The sequence below is a fragment of the Zootoca vivipara genome, chromosome 7 (assembly GCF_963506605.1).
Source record: "Zootoca vivipara chromosome 7, rZooViv1.1, whole genome shotgun sequence".
Lineage (NCBI taxonomy): Eukaryota > Metazoa > Chordata > Lepidosauria > Squamata > Lacertidae > Zootoca > Zootoca vivipara.
In genome coordinates, this window is record NC_083282.1 from 15,013,593 (window position 1) to 15,029,354 (window position 15,762).

At 40.8% G+C, this 15,762-nt stretch overlaps 1 protein-coding gene across 2 annotated transcripts; it reads right to left on the reverse strand.

The window, feature by feature from the left end:
* Window positions 1-238: 238 nt before the first annotated feature.
* On the reverse strand, window positions 239-15,603 carry LOC118088310 (coagulation factor XIII B chain). Of its 2 annotated transcripts, XM_060276679.1 has the most exons (11): window positions 15,473-15,603; window positions 12,243-12,443; window positions 10,806-10,991; window positions 8,203-8,379; window positions 7,873-8,049; window positions 6,850-7,032; window positions 4,976-5,209; window positions 3,092-3,298; window positions 1,917-2,099; window positions 1,030-1,240; window positions 239-528 (listed from the first exon to the last, which is right to left on the reverse strand). In XM_060276679.1, exons 1-11 carry the CDS (start codon window positions 15,534-15,536, stop codon window positions 525-527), a joined length of 1,827 nt encoding a protein of 608 aa, XP_060132662.1. In that variant the 5' UTR covers window positions 15,537-15,603; the 3' UTR covers window positions 239-524. The 2 variants fall into 2 exon arrangements, with proteins under 2 accessions (XP_060132662.1, XP_034977681.1); XM_035121790.2 differs by lacking the exon at window positions 239-528 and having other exon boundaries at window positions 535-1,240; window positions 6,889-7,032.
* Between the last annotated feature and the right edge of the window lie 159 nt (window positions 15,604-15,762).

Here is a 15,762-nt window from a genome sequence, read left to right on the forward strand (position 1 = left end):
TATTTCGCTTTCCTCCTGACCTTTCCCAATGTTTAATCAAAAAAGTCCATCCCATGTTTGCTGTGCACTATGGCAAAAACATCAAGGAAGGCCACCATGCTGCATTGCCAGGCATTTCTGGGTCATTTATTGCTAAATTATATTACTTAAAATGTGTGCAATAATTATGATTAGCAGCGATTGCATCAAATGTGGAATTTGTATCTTTGCATCAATCTATATTAATTTTTGTTGAAATGTAAACCATTTAGATTTTTTTAGTACTGTTTTTATTTATTCTCATGTTACAGAAGATAAATTTTGAGAAAACAATTGTTACAACAGTAAACAACAAGTAACTTGTCTTGATAAAATTATAGGTGTCTTATGAACGTCTCCAAATGATGTTCTATGTTGAGATCAGCAGCTATCTCGATTAGTCTTGTGCAAATATACAGCAGATACACAAAGTTCATATTGGCAATTAGCTTGCAACATGGAAAAGAGTTCACGAGCCAACCAAACATTATTTATTCAGCTCTCTTTTACCTAAAAAAAAAACCCAAATCAAAATACCCTGAAGTCACTCAAAATAGAGACATGGTAAACAACAACAGCTATTACCAACGAAACTCGATTTGAGGCATAAAGATGCAACAGGGAGAGCCATTTTGCTCCACTAACCCTTAAGAAAAAATGGCTAGGGAAAATCTATAAGCAGCAATTCCATCCTCACAGATAGCACTCAAGTTAGGCACTTGAAAGATTGTATGTCTTGAATGAATCCCCAAGTTGAATCCTTTCTACAAATGAAGATCTAGCACTTCAAGCACAAGGTTTCTAAGCTAACATACACTTTCCAAATATACTTTTCCAAATAATACTTCATGGTATAATAAGTTTGAAATATGCATGAATGAATTTCCTCCTTGCTACACAGGTAGTTTATCGTACAATCCTAAGTAGGTGTACTCAAAAGTAAGTTTCACAGAGTTTGGTGGGGGCTTACTCCCAAGGCAGCATTACACAATTGCGGCATCAATTGCTTACCCCCTAATCCGTACACATTGTGGATACAACAGTTCTCCATTCTGACACTGTGCTCTAAAATCAGATGCTGAACTTGAAGGTGAGCCGAAGTAGTACGCTTTGCACATAAACTCAACAAATTCTCCATGGAGGAAATATGGTCGATTGTCAAAACTCCATCTTAGATCCAAGTGATTCTTTGCCATCTCTTCTGCTGATAAGGTGCACGGCTCTTGGAAAATGAATGCAGTGTTAATATTCTCATGGCATGACTTTAATTAGAAATGTTTGCTGTTTTTTCTGATCTATGTACTACAACATTCATTAGAGTGGTCAGTTATGGTTTTAGTCAATAAGAGGGATGCGGGTGGCACTGTGGTCTAAACCACTGAGCCTCTTGGGCTTGCCAATCAGAAGGTCGGTGGTTTGAATCCCAGCAACGGGGTGAGCTCCCGTTGCTCTGTCCCAGCTCCTGCCAGCCTAGCAGTTCAAAATCATGGCAGTGCAAGTAGATAAACAGGTACCGCTGTGACAGGAAGGTAAATGGTGCCAGAAGTGGTTGAGCCCTGCTGGCCACATGACCCAGAAAGCTGTGAACAAACACCGGCTCTCTCGGCCTGAAAGTGAGATGAGTGCCACAACCCCATAGTCGCCTTTGACTGGACTTAACCGTCCAGGGGTCCTTTACCTTTGACCTTTTTAGTCAACAGCAATCAATAAGTTACTTTCCCTGAGCTATGAGCCACCCCCTTCTGTAAAGTCTTACATCAAGTAATGCTGGCTTTTCCCAGCCTTTATTAGTTGAGCAACAACAGACGGAAGCAGTGGGCAATGAATAAAGTTAATAAGGCATTTTCCAAGTTGTCACTATGCTGGGGGGGGGGGAGAATAGCAACATTGTACAGTACCTATGCAAATTGGTGGGGTAGTCCAATGACCCATGGAACAGGACACTTTCCTAGAACCTTGCAAAAAATGGTATTCATGGCAACTATACTCTACTGATGAACCATGAGCATAGTCCGCTGTCAACAAACCCATGACGACTCCATTTTTTATGGAAGGTGGAGAGCCACAGCTTTCATTTGGGTCTGCAAAATGAGAGCAATGTGTTTAAACAGAAGAGAGAAAGTGGCCCTAAGAAAATAGTTTGCAGGACCAATTCCTGTGACACCAGCCTTCTCTTCACAAGCCAGTTCTGAAGGAACACTCTTGGAGTGTGTGTGTCTGATTGCTGTTTGTTTTGATTCAGGGCAAACATCAGGTTTTCCCGGGCAAAGCAGCAAAGAAAATTCCTCTCTCGGTCAGGTTTAATAAGAAACGAGGCAGACTCATATCATACAAATGTTGCTAAACTTTTGTAGTCAAGGGCTGCACTGACCGATTGTCAACCAACCCTCTGGGCTCCGCATGACAAAGTGGCAGTGGCCAATTTTTCTTTTTTAAAAAAAAACATGCTAGGGGCTGGAGAGGCACAAAAACATATTGCATCTCAGAGGAGATGGCAGTAAAATAAATAAATACATTTTTTATTTTAAAAAATATTTTTTAAAGAAAATAAAAAATGGGAAGTGGTGTGTGGTGTGTATGAGAGCGATCCGTATCTCTCTCTCTTTTTTAAAAATTAATTTTAGAAACACCTAACTAAAAGAGACAAATTTGGAGTGGCTTGGAGGGTATGAAAATGTTTAGGCATCAGAATATTTCATTAGAGAAGGGATAGGAACAGTCATATAGATAAATATAGACAGATATTTTGGGGGAGATTTGGAGGAGCCACAAAAAATGTATAGTGGAGCAGTCTGAGTGCTGTAGATTAGCCATCCCTCATATAGTGGGAAATGCACTGAGGTTTGAACTGGTGAAATCTGGATTGAAATGGCTTTTTCAGTAAAGTTTACAGGTGCACCGTGGAGAAATCACTATGTATCATACCAATCTACCATTGGTTTGTTAGGAAAGTAAAACCCAGTAGTGTCATTCTGAGCTTCTCTGAAGAAGAGTGTGGTGCAAACAGCATTCAAACTGATAGAGCACAAAACTGCAGATCAGACATAATGGGTGGGATTCAATCTAGCGTTACCGTTTGAAACACATGTGGGATATTTTAATTCTCCCCGATTGCACTGCGCCACCATCTGAGCATCGCCAATCGATGGTGGCAAAACGTATCCTGGCTTGCACACCAATTCAATAATGTCTCCATGTAGGAAATATAATTCTTCTTCCAGGTTCCATTTCATTTCTACGTTGCGATTTCCGATGTTTTCTTCATTGACCATACATGGTTCTGCAGGGTAAAGATCAATAGTCAAGTGGCTTATACAAGGAACAAAGAACAGAATAACTGGAATCCAATTATCCCCTCACATAAAAGCCTACCTGACCCAGAATGTTGATACTGGAGGGGAGGGAAATATCCTGAGCTGCTAGTCAATATGATCTGCTTTTCTCATACTATTCCACGCTAGAGACACTGACAGAATCAAGCCTGATGGTGAGCACTCTGCGCGGCTTACAATAAATAAAAAGCACAGTAAGACATCAAACATTAAAAACTTCCCTATACAGGGTTGCCTTCAGATGTCTTCTAAAAGTCAGATAGCTGTTTATTTCCTTGACATCTGAAGGGAGAGCATTCCACAAGTTGGGTGCTACTACCGAAAAGATCCTCTGATCAATCATAACAGAACATGGGCAAAAGATGTGGGTCATAATATCATGATGGAGGATTGGGAAAGGTTGTGGAAGAAGAATATAAAGTTTACCGCGTGTAAGGCCTTAAGAGAAAATATGATGAAAATGATGTATAGATGGTACCTTACACCGGTAAAACTAGCTAAGATTTATCATAAGCATGATAACAAATGTTGGAAATGTAAGAACGCAGACAGAACCTTTTACCATATGTGGTAAACGTGCCCCCAAGTAAAGAACTTCTAGGGAAAGATTTATAATGAAATTAAAAAGGGGTTGAAAAACACCTTTATTAAGAAACCAGAAGCGTTTTTACTTGGAATAGGCAGAGAGGAATTACTAAAAAAAGATATTACGTTTTTTCTGTATGCCACAACAGCAGCGAGGATTTTATTGGCTAAGAATTGGAAGAGTGAAGACCTGCCTACAGTGGATGAATGGCAGATGAAGATGATCAAATCTATGGAATTGGCTGAATTGACCAGGAGACTTCATGATCAGAGAGAAGAGTCGGTGGAAGAAGATTGGAAGAAATTCAAAGTTTATTTAAGAAATAATTGCAATATTGGAAATGTTTAATATAAGATTTGGAAGTACAGGGAGGTTGTAGAGGAGGATTTGTAGAGGTATTGTAGTATATTAAGATTTAGATATAAGTGTTAAATAAGAATTGAAATCTTGTTAAGGAATTAATAAGAGGTGGAATTTGTTAGTTAAGGTAAAAATAAGATGATTGAAGTATGATATTGAAATTACTAAGGATGATATACAATGAAACGCAGCAAGGAGGGACATGAGGAAGTCAACAATGTCAGGACACATGAATGATAAATATGGTTATTTTTCCTTTTTCCTTTTTATATTTTTGTGTTTTATGTGATTTTTGTATTGTTGTGTTTTATATGTTTTTTCCAGTTTTATAAAAACCAATAAATATATTTTTTGGGGGGGGGGGAGATCCTCTGCTTGGTTCCCTGTAACCTCACTTTTTGCAGTGAGAGAATTGCTGGATCTCAGTGTCTGGGCTGAATGATGCTCCTTCAGGTATACAGGGCCAAAGCTGTTTAGGACTTTAAAAGGTTAGCACAAGCACTTTGAATTCTGCTTGGAAACATACTGGGAGCCAATGTAGATCCTTTCAGACTGGTGTTATATGATCCCGCCAGCCTCTCCCAGTCTGGCAGCGGCTTTCGGGATTAGTTGTAGTTTCCAAGTCACCTTCAAAGGTAGCCCCACAGAGAGCATTCCTACATTCTCCTCCAATACTTACCTAAACAAACTGGAGGGGTTGTCCAGTTTCCTTGGACACAGCGAATTGTGTTAGGTCCTTCTATCAGATGGAAGGGTTTACATCTGTATTCCACTACAGAACCAGTTTTGTAGCTTGCCAGTGAAGGGTTGATGTTATTAAAAATAAAACTGTTTTCAACTATGGGTAGGGAACTGCAGCTCTCTTCAGTTTCTAAGCTGTGATGACCTTCTGTGCTTCCTGTCCGGCCAACATCTGAAAAATAAAAAATAAATGGAAACAGAAGTCTTTTCATTGGCATCCACGTGTATCGTCAAATAATCATACAAATGACACTCTTGATTTCAATTTCCTTCTGCATCTTTTTAGAGTTTCCACTTTGTCATGTTGAACACATTAAGATTAAGTTGTGTGAGGTTCTGAGAGACAGTGGAGAAATCTCAGAATTCACCCACAACGAGCTTCCTGGGTGCTGGTGCTACAAGTCAAACTCCTTGTCACGGAAAGAGGGCAATTCTGATATTTGTAAATTCCTACATGGAATTGTCTCATCTGCACCTCTTGGCCTAAGGTGCCGATTGGCATTTAGCTATCCACCAGATTTAGTACTTTTTTGAATATTAGAATGTAGCTCCTTCAGTTTTGCTGCTGCTGTTGTTGTTAATATATTTTTAATGTATATATAATTTAAATTCTATCAATGATTAATTGTTTTTCCTATGTTTTTAGCTGTTCTTATTTTTATCTGTAAGCTTCCTTGACTCCCTGTCAGGAAAAAAGGCGGGGCATAAATACATTATTATTATTATTATTATTATTCTGGTTTATCGATAGTTCCATAGTTCATACAGAAAGACCCTTAGTATTTGATATTCATGAATTATTTTAGCCTTTTGATAAAAAATAGGCATTCTCTCAGCTGTTCATGAATGTGAAGGGCATCCAAGATAAGCTTATTTAACTGGCTTGGGGTTGTTGTTTTTTGTACCATCTGAAAACAAAACAAAACACTTTCTTATTCACAAATTGGACCTTAGGCTGGTTTGAAAACAGAGGTGATACTGGTGATTATTAGCTTCTTTAGTTAAGAATGCATCGAACTGTGTATTTTGAGAGAAAGTGCACATTTAAATATGCATTAAAATGTTGGGAAGATTACAGCACAAATGGAACAGGTAAAGGGGCCCCTGACCATCAGGTCCAGTCGTGTCCGACTCTGGGGTTGCGGCGCTCATCTCGCTTTATAGGCCGAGGGAGCCAGCGTTTGTCCGCAGACAGCTTCCGGGTCATGTGGCCAGCATGACAAAGCTGCTTCTGGCGAACCAGAGCAGCGCATGGAAACGCCGTTTACTTTCCCGCCAGAGCGGTCTCTATTTATCTACTTGCACTTTGATGTGCTTTCGAACTGCTACCGTAGGTGGACAGGAGCTGGGACCGAGCAACGGGCGCTCACCCCGTTGCAGGGATTCGAACCGCCGACCTTCTGATCAGCAAGCCCTAGACTCTGTGCTTCAACCCACAGCGCCACCTGGGTCCCTCAGAGTTATGGATAAAAACTTGTGAGAGTGAAAGGGACCCAAACAGGCATGTTTGCCAATCCCTAACAGGACTGTAAAGGCTGCTCCTTCAAGGCAAATGAGGCACAGCTGAGTTGTCCTGTTTGCCCTCATCCAGTGCCCATCTTGTCTGCCTTCTCCCTCACAACCAGTCATCGGGTGGGCTCTGCTTGTCATTAGCTCTAGCTTGGGCTGTTGTTGGTCCACTGCACAATTGGGGGCCAAGAGTGTGTGCTAAGGGAGTGGCTCCAATTCTAGATCCGTTCTCAAAAGCTCTAACTTGACGACCTTCCGAAACATAAGGATCTTTTAAATCCCCAGTTTTGCAAGACAACTGACCAACGCATTTGGGAGGCGAAGTCCACCTGCCATTCTCACATCGGATTTCTCCATCTCCTGCCATTTGAAAGGGATGCTCACACTCCAAACGCAATGTGTCTCCGTGGCGGTACGTTCTTAGCACATTGGTTAGCACATTGGCATGAGGGGGCTGAGGCGGAGGAGGACACTTGTTTCTTCTTTCTGGTTAAAAATGGGCGGAGGGGAAAGAATCAGGTTAGGTTCGATAAAATCATACAATCCTTGGAAATGCCAGAGTTGTGTGTTTGGAAGAGTAACTCTCCTCCCCAGTAAGAATAGCTCCTTATGACTAGCGGAACAGGGGATTTCTCATGTCTCTAAACATAGATTGGGTAAAACAGCTTACAAAATCGGGATTTATTTGTACACATTCCTCTTGTGTTAAAATCAGCAAATCAATAAAAGGCAGCTCTCACTCCTCCTCAAACAGCAAAAATTTAGAAAGGATGCCAAGCTGGCTTTCAAATAGCAGGAAATTAAATCCATTGGTTTTCAGAAGGACAAGCAGTTCAAAAACCAAACAACCCTGCTACATTCAAAGTCTTTTCATCAGATGATTCAGTAAAGCTTATTTCCATTTTTCAACATACAGTAGTACCTTGACTTACGAACGACTCGACAACTGAATTTTTCGACTTACAAGTGGGGCAAATGGCCGCACGCTTACAAATTTCTCGACATCCGAACGGAAACCGCGGAAGTTTTAGATAGGGTTTTTTCGACTTACGAATTTTTAGATGGGGTTGCTTTGACTTATGAATTTTTCCATTTCCAATGCATTCCTATGGGAAATTGCGTTTCCAATGGCGCTTTTTGACTTACGAATTTTTCTACCTACGAAGGTGCCTTCGGAACGGATTAAATTCGTAAGTCGAGGCACCACTGTATATAAAAGAAAATCATTGGCTGTGGTACTGATATTATGGGGGGACAGAGATTAAAAGGGGGAGCTTGCTTTGCAGAATACAGAAAATCCCTAGCTCAAATGTCAGGATGAATTACCTTCACAAACTGGAGGTTCTGGGTACCAGCCAAAGTAATAGCACTGAATTAATTCTGACCCCTTTAATGAATAACCTTCCGAGCAGAAGAACTGAACCACATTTCCTTCTTCGTAGCTTCCCTTGCTGGGATCGACGCCTCCATGTTCGACAGGACTCAGCGCTGAACATCCAAATTCTAAGAAGAAATGCAAGAATGAAAAAGACCAAGGCTTCCATTTTCCATTTTTGAAAATGCCAGGTCCTTTGCCTGAACTTTTGCTTTAGCCCAAGCAAACGTTGTACAAGGCAAGGCCAAGACAGTCACAGAAGCATTGGAAATTCAACATACTGGTGCATTTGGGAGTCAGGGACCAGCCTTGAGGTTCACAATGTGCTTCTTCCATTGTGTGGCCTCCCGCCGTGCGATATCCGTCATCACATTCATATTTGAGCTTTTCCTTCCGGCTGAATGTTCTCTGGGCTGTGTGGTAGCGGCCATGCGCCAGGTCTGGCACTGAGCACGTCTCTTAAAAACAAGAAGTGGATTGATGACTTCAGCGTGAAATGGCAAAGCAGCCAAAGGGACATTGGGAATAAGAGAGGAAACAGGGGTGGGTGGGGGAATAGTGAATAATTGCAGGCATACAAAAGCAAAACATTTCATGGATTTATTTTGGGTTCTTTTTATTTATTTGTTTTTGAGTGATCTGGGAGCAAAGTATAACTGGAAGGTGAGCGTGCAGACAAACAAAACAGGGGCAACACGATCAGATCAGCTTGGTCTCAGCTGATCTCAGAGTGATTCTCAAGGCCTCCATTTGTGGCTGTAGAGGGCAAGGTGCGATCCTACTTATGATTAGTTCATATAGGTGAACAACATAAATATCAGCCCAAAGTAAGTGACTCCCAACTGGGTGGAAATGCAGTATTAAAAACACATTCCCATTAGCTCCCCAAATCTGTGCAGCTAAATCAAGTAAATTTATTTGTAATTACCAGAATGCATCATTTAAACCAACCTCTCTTACCCATTATGTTCCACATTCCCTTCTTGGCTCCTTTGGGAGGACCAGAGAGATGCATGTTTACCCTAAAGTAAGTCCTATTGAGTTCAATGAGACTGCCAAGTAAGAAAGGACTCAGCTACACTGGTAAAAAAAAAAAAGCAAATTATCTATCTCAACACACCAGGTCTGGGGAAAGGTTCATGAAGACTACACATGTGAAATGGATTTTATATTTTTTTGAAAACTTACAGAGGTGCTAAGTAAGGGAACTAGAAAGGTCAGCTGTGAGAATGGATTAACATCAAGAGAAAGATGAAGATGAGATTAAAGAAGAATGAAGTGGCTACATCAGGAAGTAATGGACAAACGTTTGCAACAGGAGCGGGAAGCCTACATTTTTAAAGAGATTGTATTAAATTTTAATAATTTTGACTGATTTTTATTTATTTGGAAAACCAATAAAAATAATAGAAAAAAGAAAAAGTGATTTATATGTGTGGTATGTAACATTGTGTCACCAGACAGTAACATGGAGTCCTATTTTTCTCTACCTGTTTTCCCTGTTTAAATTTACAGCGCTTTAAACCTTCAAGTGATGTATGGAAGTGAGAGCTGGACCATAAAGAAGGCTGATCGCCGAAGAATTGATGCTTTTGAATTATGGTGCTGGAGGAGACTCTTGAGAGTCCCATGGACTGCAAGAAGATCAAACCTATCCATTCTTAAGGAAATCAGCCCTGAGTGCTCACTGGAAGGACAGATCGTGAAGCTGAGGCTCCAATACTTTGGCCACCTCATGAGAAGAGAAGAATCCTTGGAAAAGACCTTGATGTTGGGAAAGATGGAGGGCACTAGGAGAAGGGGACGACAGAGGACGAGATGGTTGGACAGTGTTCTCGAAGCTACGAACATGAGTTTGACCAAACTGCGGGAGGCAGTGCAAGACAGGAGTGCCTGGCGTGCTATGGTCCATGGGGTCACGAAGAGTCGGACACGACTAAACGACTAAACAACAAACTGAAGTGCTTCTTTGATGTGACTAGATCCAGCCAAAGTGTACATAGAACTACAGTCTTAAATTGTGACATTTCTGTCAATTTGTGATCTTGTGTCCCCTAACCCTTGCTGCAATCACCATTTGAAACAAAGAGAGAAAGAGAGAGAGAGAGAGATCCCTTGCTCTTTTGGGACAGCTCTTTTTGCAAAGCGAACACATTTAAAAGGGCACTTTCGCTTTTAAGACCTTACCAATGATATACAGCAGTGAAAGTGCCTATGTTTTCTGTGCCATGTTTCTAGTGGAGATTGCTATAGACACGCGCTTGGTTTTGCTGACAATGCAGGGAAAACAGCAGGCTGGCAGCTCCCTCTACCGGCAACAGGTGCAACAAGGGGGAAGCGAACCCTTTCAGATTCCTCCTTCCAGCAATTGTCATCTAGAAAATGCCACTACCAGTCTGCAGTTACTTAGCTCGGATGTGCAAACAGAAGCTATTTTCCCTTCTCTCCTTGAACGGGACTGATTCCAGCTGGTCATTTATAAGCTCTGTAACTAAGAACTAGTGCCTGTTTGCTTTTTTTCCCTTCCACCCTTTCAATCTCTTTTCCTTTTGCGTGATGTATTTTTTTATTGCAAGCCCGGGCTGTCAAATGACTCATCTTTGTAAGCTGTTCTACTCTCCTCCAAGAAGATTCAAGAGCTAAAAGGCTTTTCTTGTGAATTCTGCTTCCAAAGTGTTTGGTTCTAGAGGTTTTGTGCCCATCCACTAATTCACTTGAAATAGCCATACAAAAACAAGATTCCTTATCCAAGGTATAAAAAAAAAATCCCATGAAATTATCTCTGCTGGATGATCACCAAATACATCAGTTGAGAACATAGCTTTCAACCTTAGGAACAATTCTCCAGGTTGGGTGGGAGGGAAAATATTATCAAAAGCCATACCTGTTGTTTCTGTACACTGTGGCTGAGCTGACCATCCACCTTCAAGACACTGTATAGTTTTATCCCTGGGACCTCCAGGAATCTGATAACCTGAATTACAACTGTATTGCAGTCTCTCCCAGATTTTGTAGGACATTTTCATATTCGAGAAAACACCATTATCCAAGGCGGGTTTGGTACATTTCTCTAAACAATCAGGTGTGGTGAATGAAAATATGGAGAAAGCATTAGGTGATCCCTTCATTAACACAACTAGGTGGCATAAAATTTGTATTGATGGAAACGACCTGAAGACACTCATCTTAAGGTAAAGGTAAAGGACCCCTGGATGGTTAAGTCCAGTCAAAGGTGACTATGGGGTTGCGGCACTCATCTTGCTTTCAGGCCAAGGGAGCCGGTGTTTGTCCACAGACAGCTTTCCAGGTCATGTGGCCAGCAGAACTAAATAATTGCGCTTCTGGCACAATGGAACACTGTAACGGAAACCAGAGTGCACGGAAACGCCGTTTACCTTCCCACCTCAGTGGTACCTATTTATCTACTTGCACTGGTGTGCTTTCAAACAGGAGCTCACTCCGTCGCGGGGATTTGAACCACCAACCTTTCCGATCGGCAACCCCAAGAGGCTCAGTGGTTTGGGTGCCACAAGCAGGGTATCGTCTAGTATAGGAGACCAGAAGATGAAGTGTACTGTAGCTCTACTTAAAAATGTAACCTCTGATCACCTCTCTTCTTAGCCGTTATTTCTTCCATAGTATATGATTTAAAGTTCTCGTTTGCATCATTATTTTCAGAAATCCTTTGCAGATGTGGAGCTGTGGATTTGCACACGACATCCCAGCTGATTTCAATTGAAGCAGCTACTTTGCATGCACAAAATGGTGTGCACGCATGAAGCATCCTCCCCGCAAATAACACATTGGTGAAGCAGCACCCAGCAGGAGTGGACTCCCCTCTCACCAGCTGATGAGTGTTCAATCCTGCTTTCTGCAGGGATTTGCTTTGTCAGCACATTCCCCGCAGGGAACACACAAGTGTGTGCATATATTCGAGTGACACTGAGCAGATTAACAGGTGGGAGTGGCTTAGGGAATACAGCCTTATGGGTCAAAATTGGTACCTATTTATCTACTTGCACTAGCGTGCTTTTGAACTGATAGGTTGGCAGGACCTGGGACAGAGCAATGGGAGCTTACCCCGCTGCAGGGATTCAAACCGCCGACCTTCTGATCAGCAAGCCCAAGAGGCTCATTGGTTAAGACCACAGTGCCACCCGTATCCTCCTCTCCTGGACCACCAGCTCTCAAGCTTCTAAGGATGGTGGGACAACTAAGAAGGTCCCCTCTGCCAATCTTAGCACCCCACCTCCGCTACATAGGCCTGCATGCAAGTAATAATAATCTGTAATATTTGGAAAGACAAATCACATTGACTTACGGTAGCATTTAGGGACGGGTGCCCAGCCTCTCATTGTGCAGTTGATCTTTCCATTTTGACTTCCACTTTCTGTGGTATAGCCAGGCAAACAGAAATAGGAAAGCTTCTCATCTTGCTTCATTGGAAAGTAATAGTTTTTAAAACTATAGTAATATGGGGCAATATTTCCATTTTTTATGCTGGGTAAGTCACAAAGCCTGCCTAGAAGAAATGTTCAGTGGGAGGTGTTAACTATTCAGCGTACAAACACACTTTAAGAAACCTGGAGTCAAATTCAGTTCAGGTACCGCATAACTTCAAAGAAAGGGAGCGATCTGAAGTTCAGCATGCAGCCACTGGGAAAAGAGCCATTTTTTGGAAGTCACTCTCCAAGGAAGCCCGCTTGACACCCATAACTGTCTAGCTGAAATTTGCCTATTTCAGTAGCAGTGGCTGACTCATTTTTATTTTGATTACATGTCCTGTATAGATGTAAGCTTTTATATATATACACACATATAAAAAATTTATTAAATTTTGTTTTATGTTAAATACTCATTTAAACATCCTTACAATATCAATGGCATTCCTTCTCTTTCCATGGCTCATAAATACCTGCGTTTTACATCAACTAAACCAACAGGTAGATCGTGATCTACTGGTAGATCACTGGACATCTGTGGTAGATCACTGGAAGATCATTGGCTTTCTCCTCCCTAAAAAAAGCTACACAATTTAGACCTGAACCCCTAAAAAATGGGCCTTCCTCTTCCCTAAAAGAAGCTCAACAACTTTGACCTGGAGCCCCCAAAAGGGGGTAGATCATTGCCAGTTTTTAACACAGAGTAGATCACAGTCTCTTGGGAGTTGGCCACCCCTGAACTAAACCATTCAGTATTCCATTATTACACCCCTCAAAACTTATTTACACTGTTGAATTTATCTTAATGCTGCCAGCATTTTCAAGTGTACACAATCCACCCCCATATATTCCATAAACATTTTCCAATCTTCTTTAAGCGCATGTTCTTCTTGTTCTCTTATTCTATACATTGTCTGTGCATATTCCATCCGTTTAAGCTGCCATTCTTCTTTAGTTGAGATGAGACCTTGCTCGTTTTCCATTTTGGGGCTAACAAAACATGGGCCACAGTAGTGGCATACATAACCTTTTTTGACCCCTGGGAATTTCCATCTGAATTATCCCTTGTACTTGTAAACATTTTCCCCAATACTCTTTCACCCCTTTAAAAGTTCAGATGAGATTTTTAAAAATAGCAAGTTTCTGGTGTTAAAAGCATCAACACTTTCCAGTCACACAGAACGAGGACCTTTTTCAGTCAGAATTCACTAGAACTCAATTCCGGCACCACTTAGGTGGGTACCACTGTCATTCTAAGAGATGGCAGTTGGATTTTTTGAAAATCCAAGCACATACAGGATCATCCTTCGGCTGCATGCTTAAGACACTCATCGCTAAAAGGTTTTTGAGTCAGAACTTTACCTTTGTTTGAAGGGAACAGGGTGTTTCTTTTTATTTGAGGTTTGTATTTTTGCAAACTTGGTGTCTGCTTCTTCAACATTACGTTTTGTAAAAGTAATAAAGAATGCTTAATTTTTTTTTTTAAAAAAAAAACCTTACCTTTGCAGGAGCCATGCAAAACATCTCCAGCAAGCCATATATATGCATAGTAATTTTCAGTCAATAATGGTCTCCACCAATTCCCCCAGAACATACATTTCAAAGTCTGGTGCTTTTCACTTCCATAGCAACAGCTAGGCTAGTTGGAAGGGAGTTGTAGCATAAAGGATTTGGAAGGCACCAACTTTGTTGAGAACAGATTTTATACTTTTCAAAGTATATTGAATCAGTGCATTTTGATAGTTTGTGGGCATTTATAGGTATTGGGGTGAGCATCAGTTCTATGTGCAGGCCAAGTAGTGAGGCAAATTGGGGGATTCACAGATCCCTCTCTATTCCCAAGTGTACATGTAAGTTAATAAATGCTTCCTCAAGTAGAAGCAGGGCCTCCACAAAGCCTTAAATGCTTTATTTTTTGTGTACATTATACCCCTCTGTTTTCCTGAGCCCATGACCTTTGTGAGAAGTGAGGCTGACAGAAAGTTGCCTGCAGAGCACTAAAGAGCTCTGGATTGGTTATTTATATATATTTTTAAAATCTCCAAAAATCTTCATAACTCTGCCTAGTTTGTAAAATGTATAGTATAGAAGCACTGGAAAGGAAATGTGAAGCTGTCAAGTTTAAATTAGAGAAGCAGGGATACACACCACTTGCATACCTTTTGAAGTGTGTATGCACACGATAGCTTATACCCAGAACAAACTTAGTTGGTCTCGGTGCTACTGGGCAATTTTTTTATTTATTTCAACTGCATCAGACCAACACGGCTACCTACCTGAACCCTTTTTTAGGGTACAAAAGAGAAAGAGCCACTACCCACTATATGGAATTATGGAGAATTCAAAGTTCCTTTACTTCCCCCAGAAAAAAAGTGTGTGGCCTTATTTGTTTGCATTTTGGCAGACTTAATCCACACTGTGCCTGTAAATTTCATCTACTTTGGCCAAGAGGGGAAAGTTGCCATCCTTCTCAGAGTCCCCATTATAGGGGAACACAGACCTTCATTCTATAGAGCAATTTGGAACCCTATCAAAAAAATTTCAAACGCACAGAAACAAGGCAAACCTTGGAGCCTGTGCAGATCCTACTATAAATTTGTTAATATTTTAAGGATCCATAAGTAATTTTTTTTAAAAAATAAGCACAGAAAGTGGAACTCTAGTTAAAACTAGTCTATCCCTATGCATTGTAAGCTTCTCCTTCACCTACTTTTTCTCTTTATTTAAAGGCAAAATGCATTCTGTGAGAACTGGGCCAACAAATACTGAATCTTGAAAAAGCTATTGTTAAGCACGGCAATAATAATAATAATAATAATAATAATAATAATAATAATAATGTTTTCAAAGGATAGGGACCTAGAATGCCCTTAACTGTGGGGCAGTTCATAGGACTTTCATAGGACTTTCATAGGACTACATATTTTAACATCTTGACCCGAGAGGGTCATTGTGACAATATGAATTTGCCATTGCTAGTGGTGTGGGCCTTATATTGAAATATACTAACTGCAACTTCCTTTACAAATGAAGTGAAAATGCACTTTTTAGAATATACAAGCCAGGTTTTTTATAGCATCCATAGAAAAAAAAGATTCAGTGTTTTTACCTTCTGCAAAACATTCTCCCAATATAGCAAATGTAAATGGGAAAATCCAGTTCTCATATCCCATCTCGAGTGGTTCCTGCAAGCTTGTGGAGTGACAAGTTGGAGTGGTTCCTCCAACTGCTGCTGATTTACTCAGGAGATTTAGTTACTCATTTATCAGGAAAGCCCCCCCCCCTAGTTGTTTTCACAGTGTTAAAGTTTATTCTTTTAATAGAACTGTGTGTACCTATCTCTTCCCTTGGCATCTCAACAATATTTCTGCCTGATTGGCAAGTATGCATCTGGTGGAA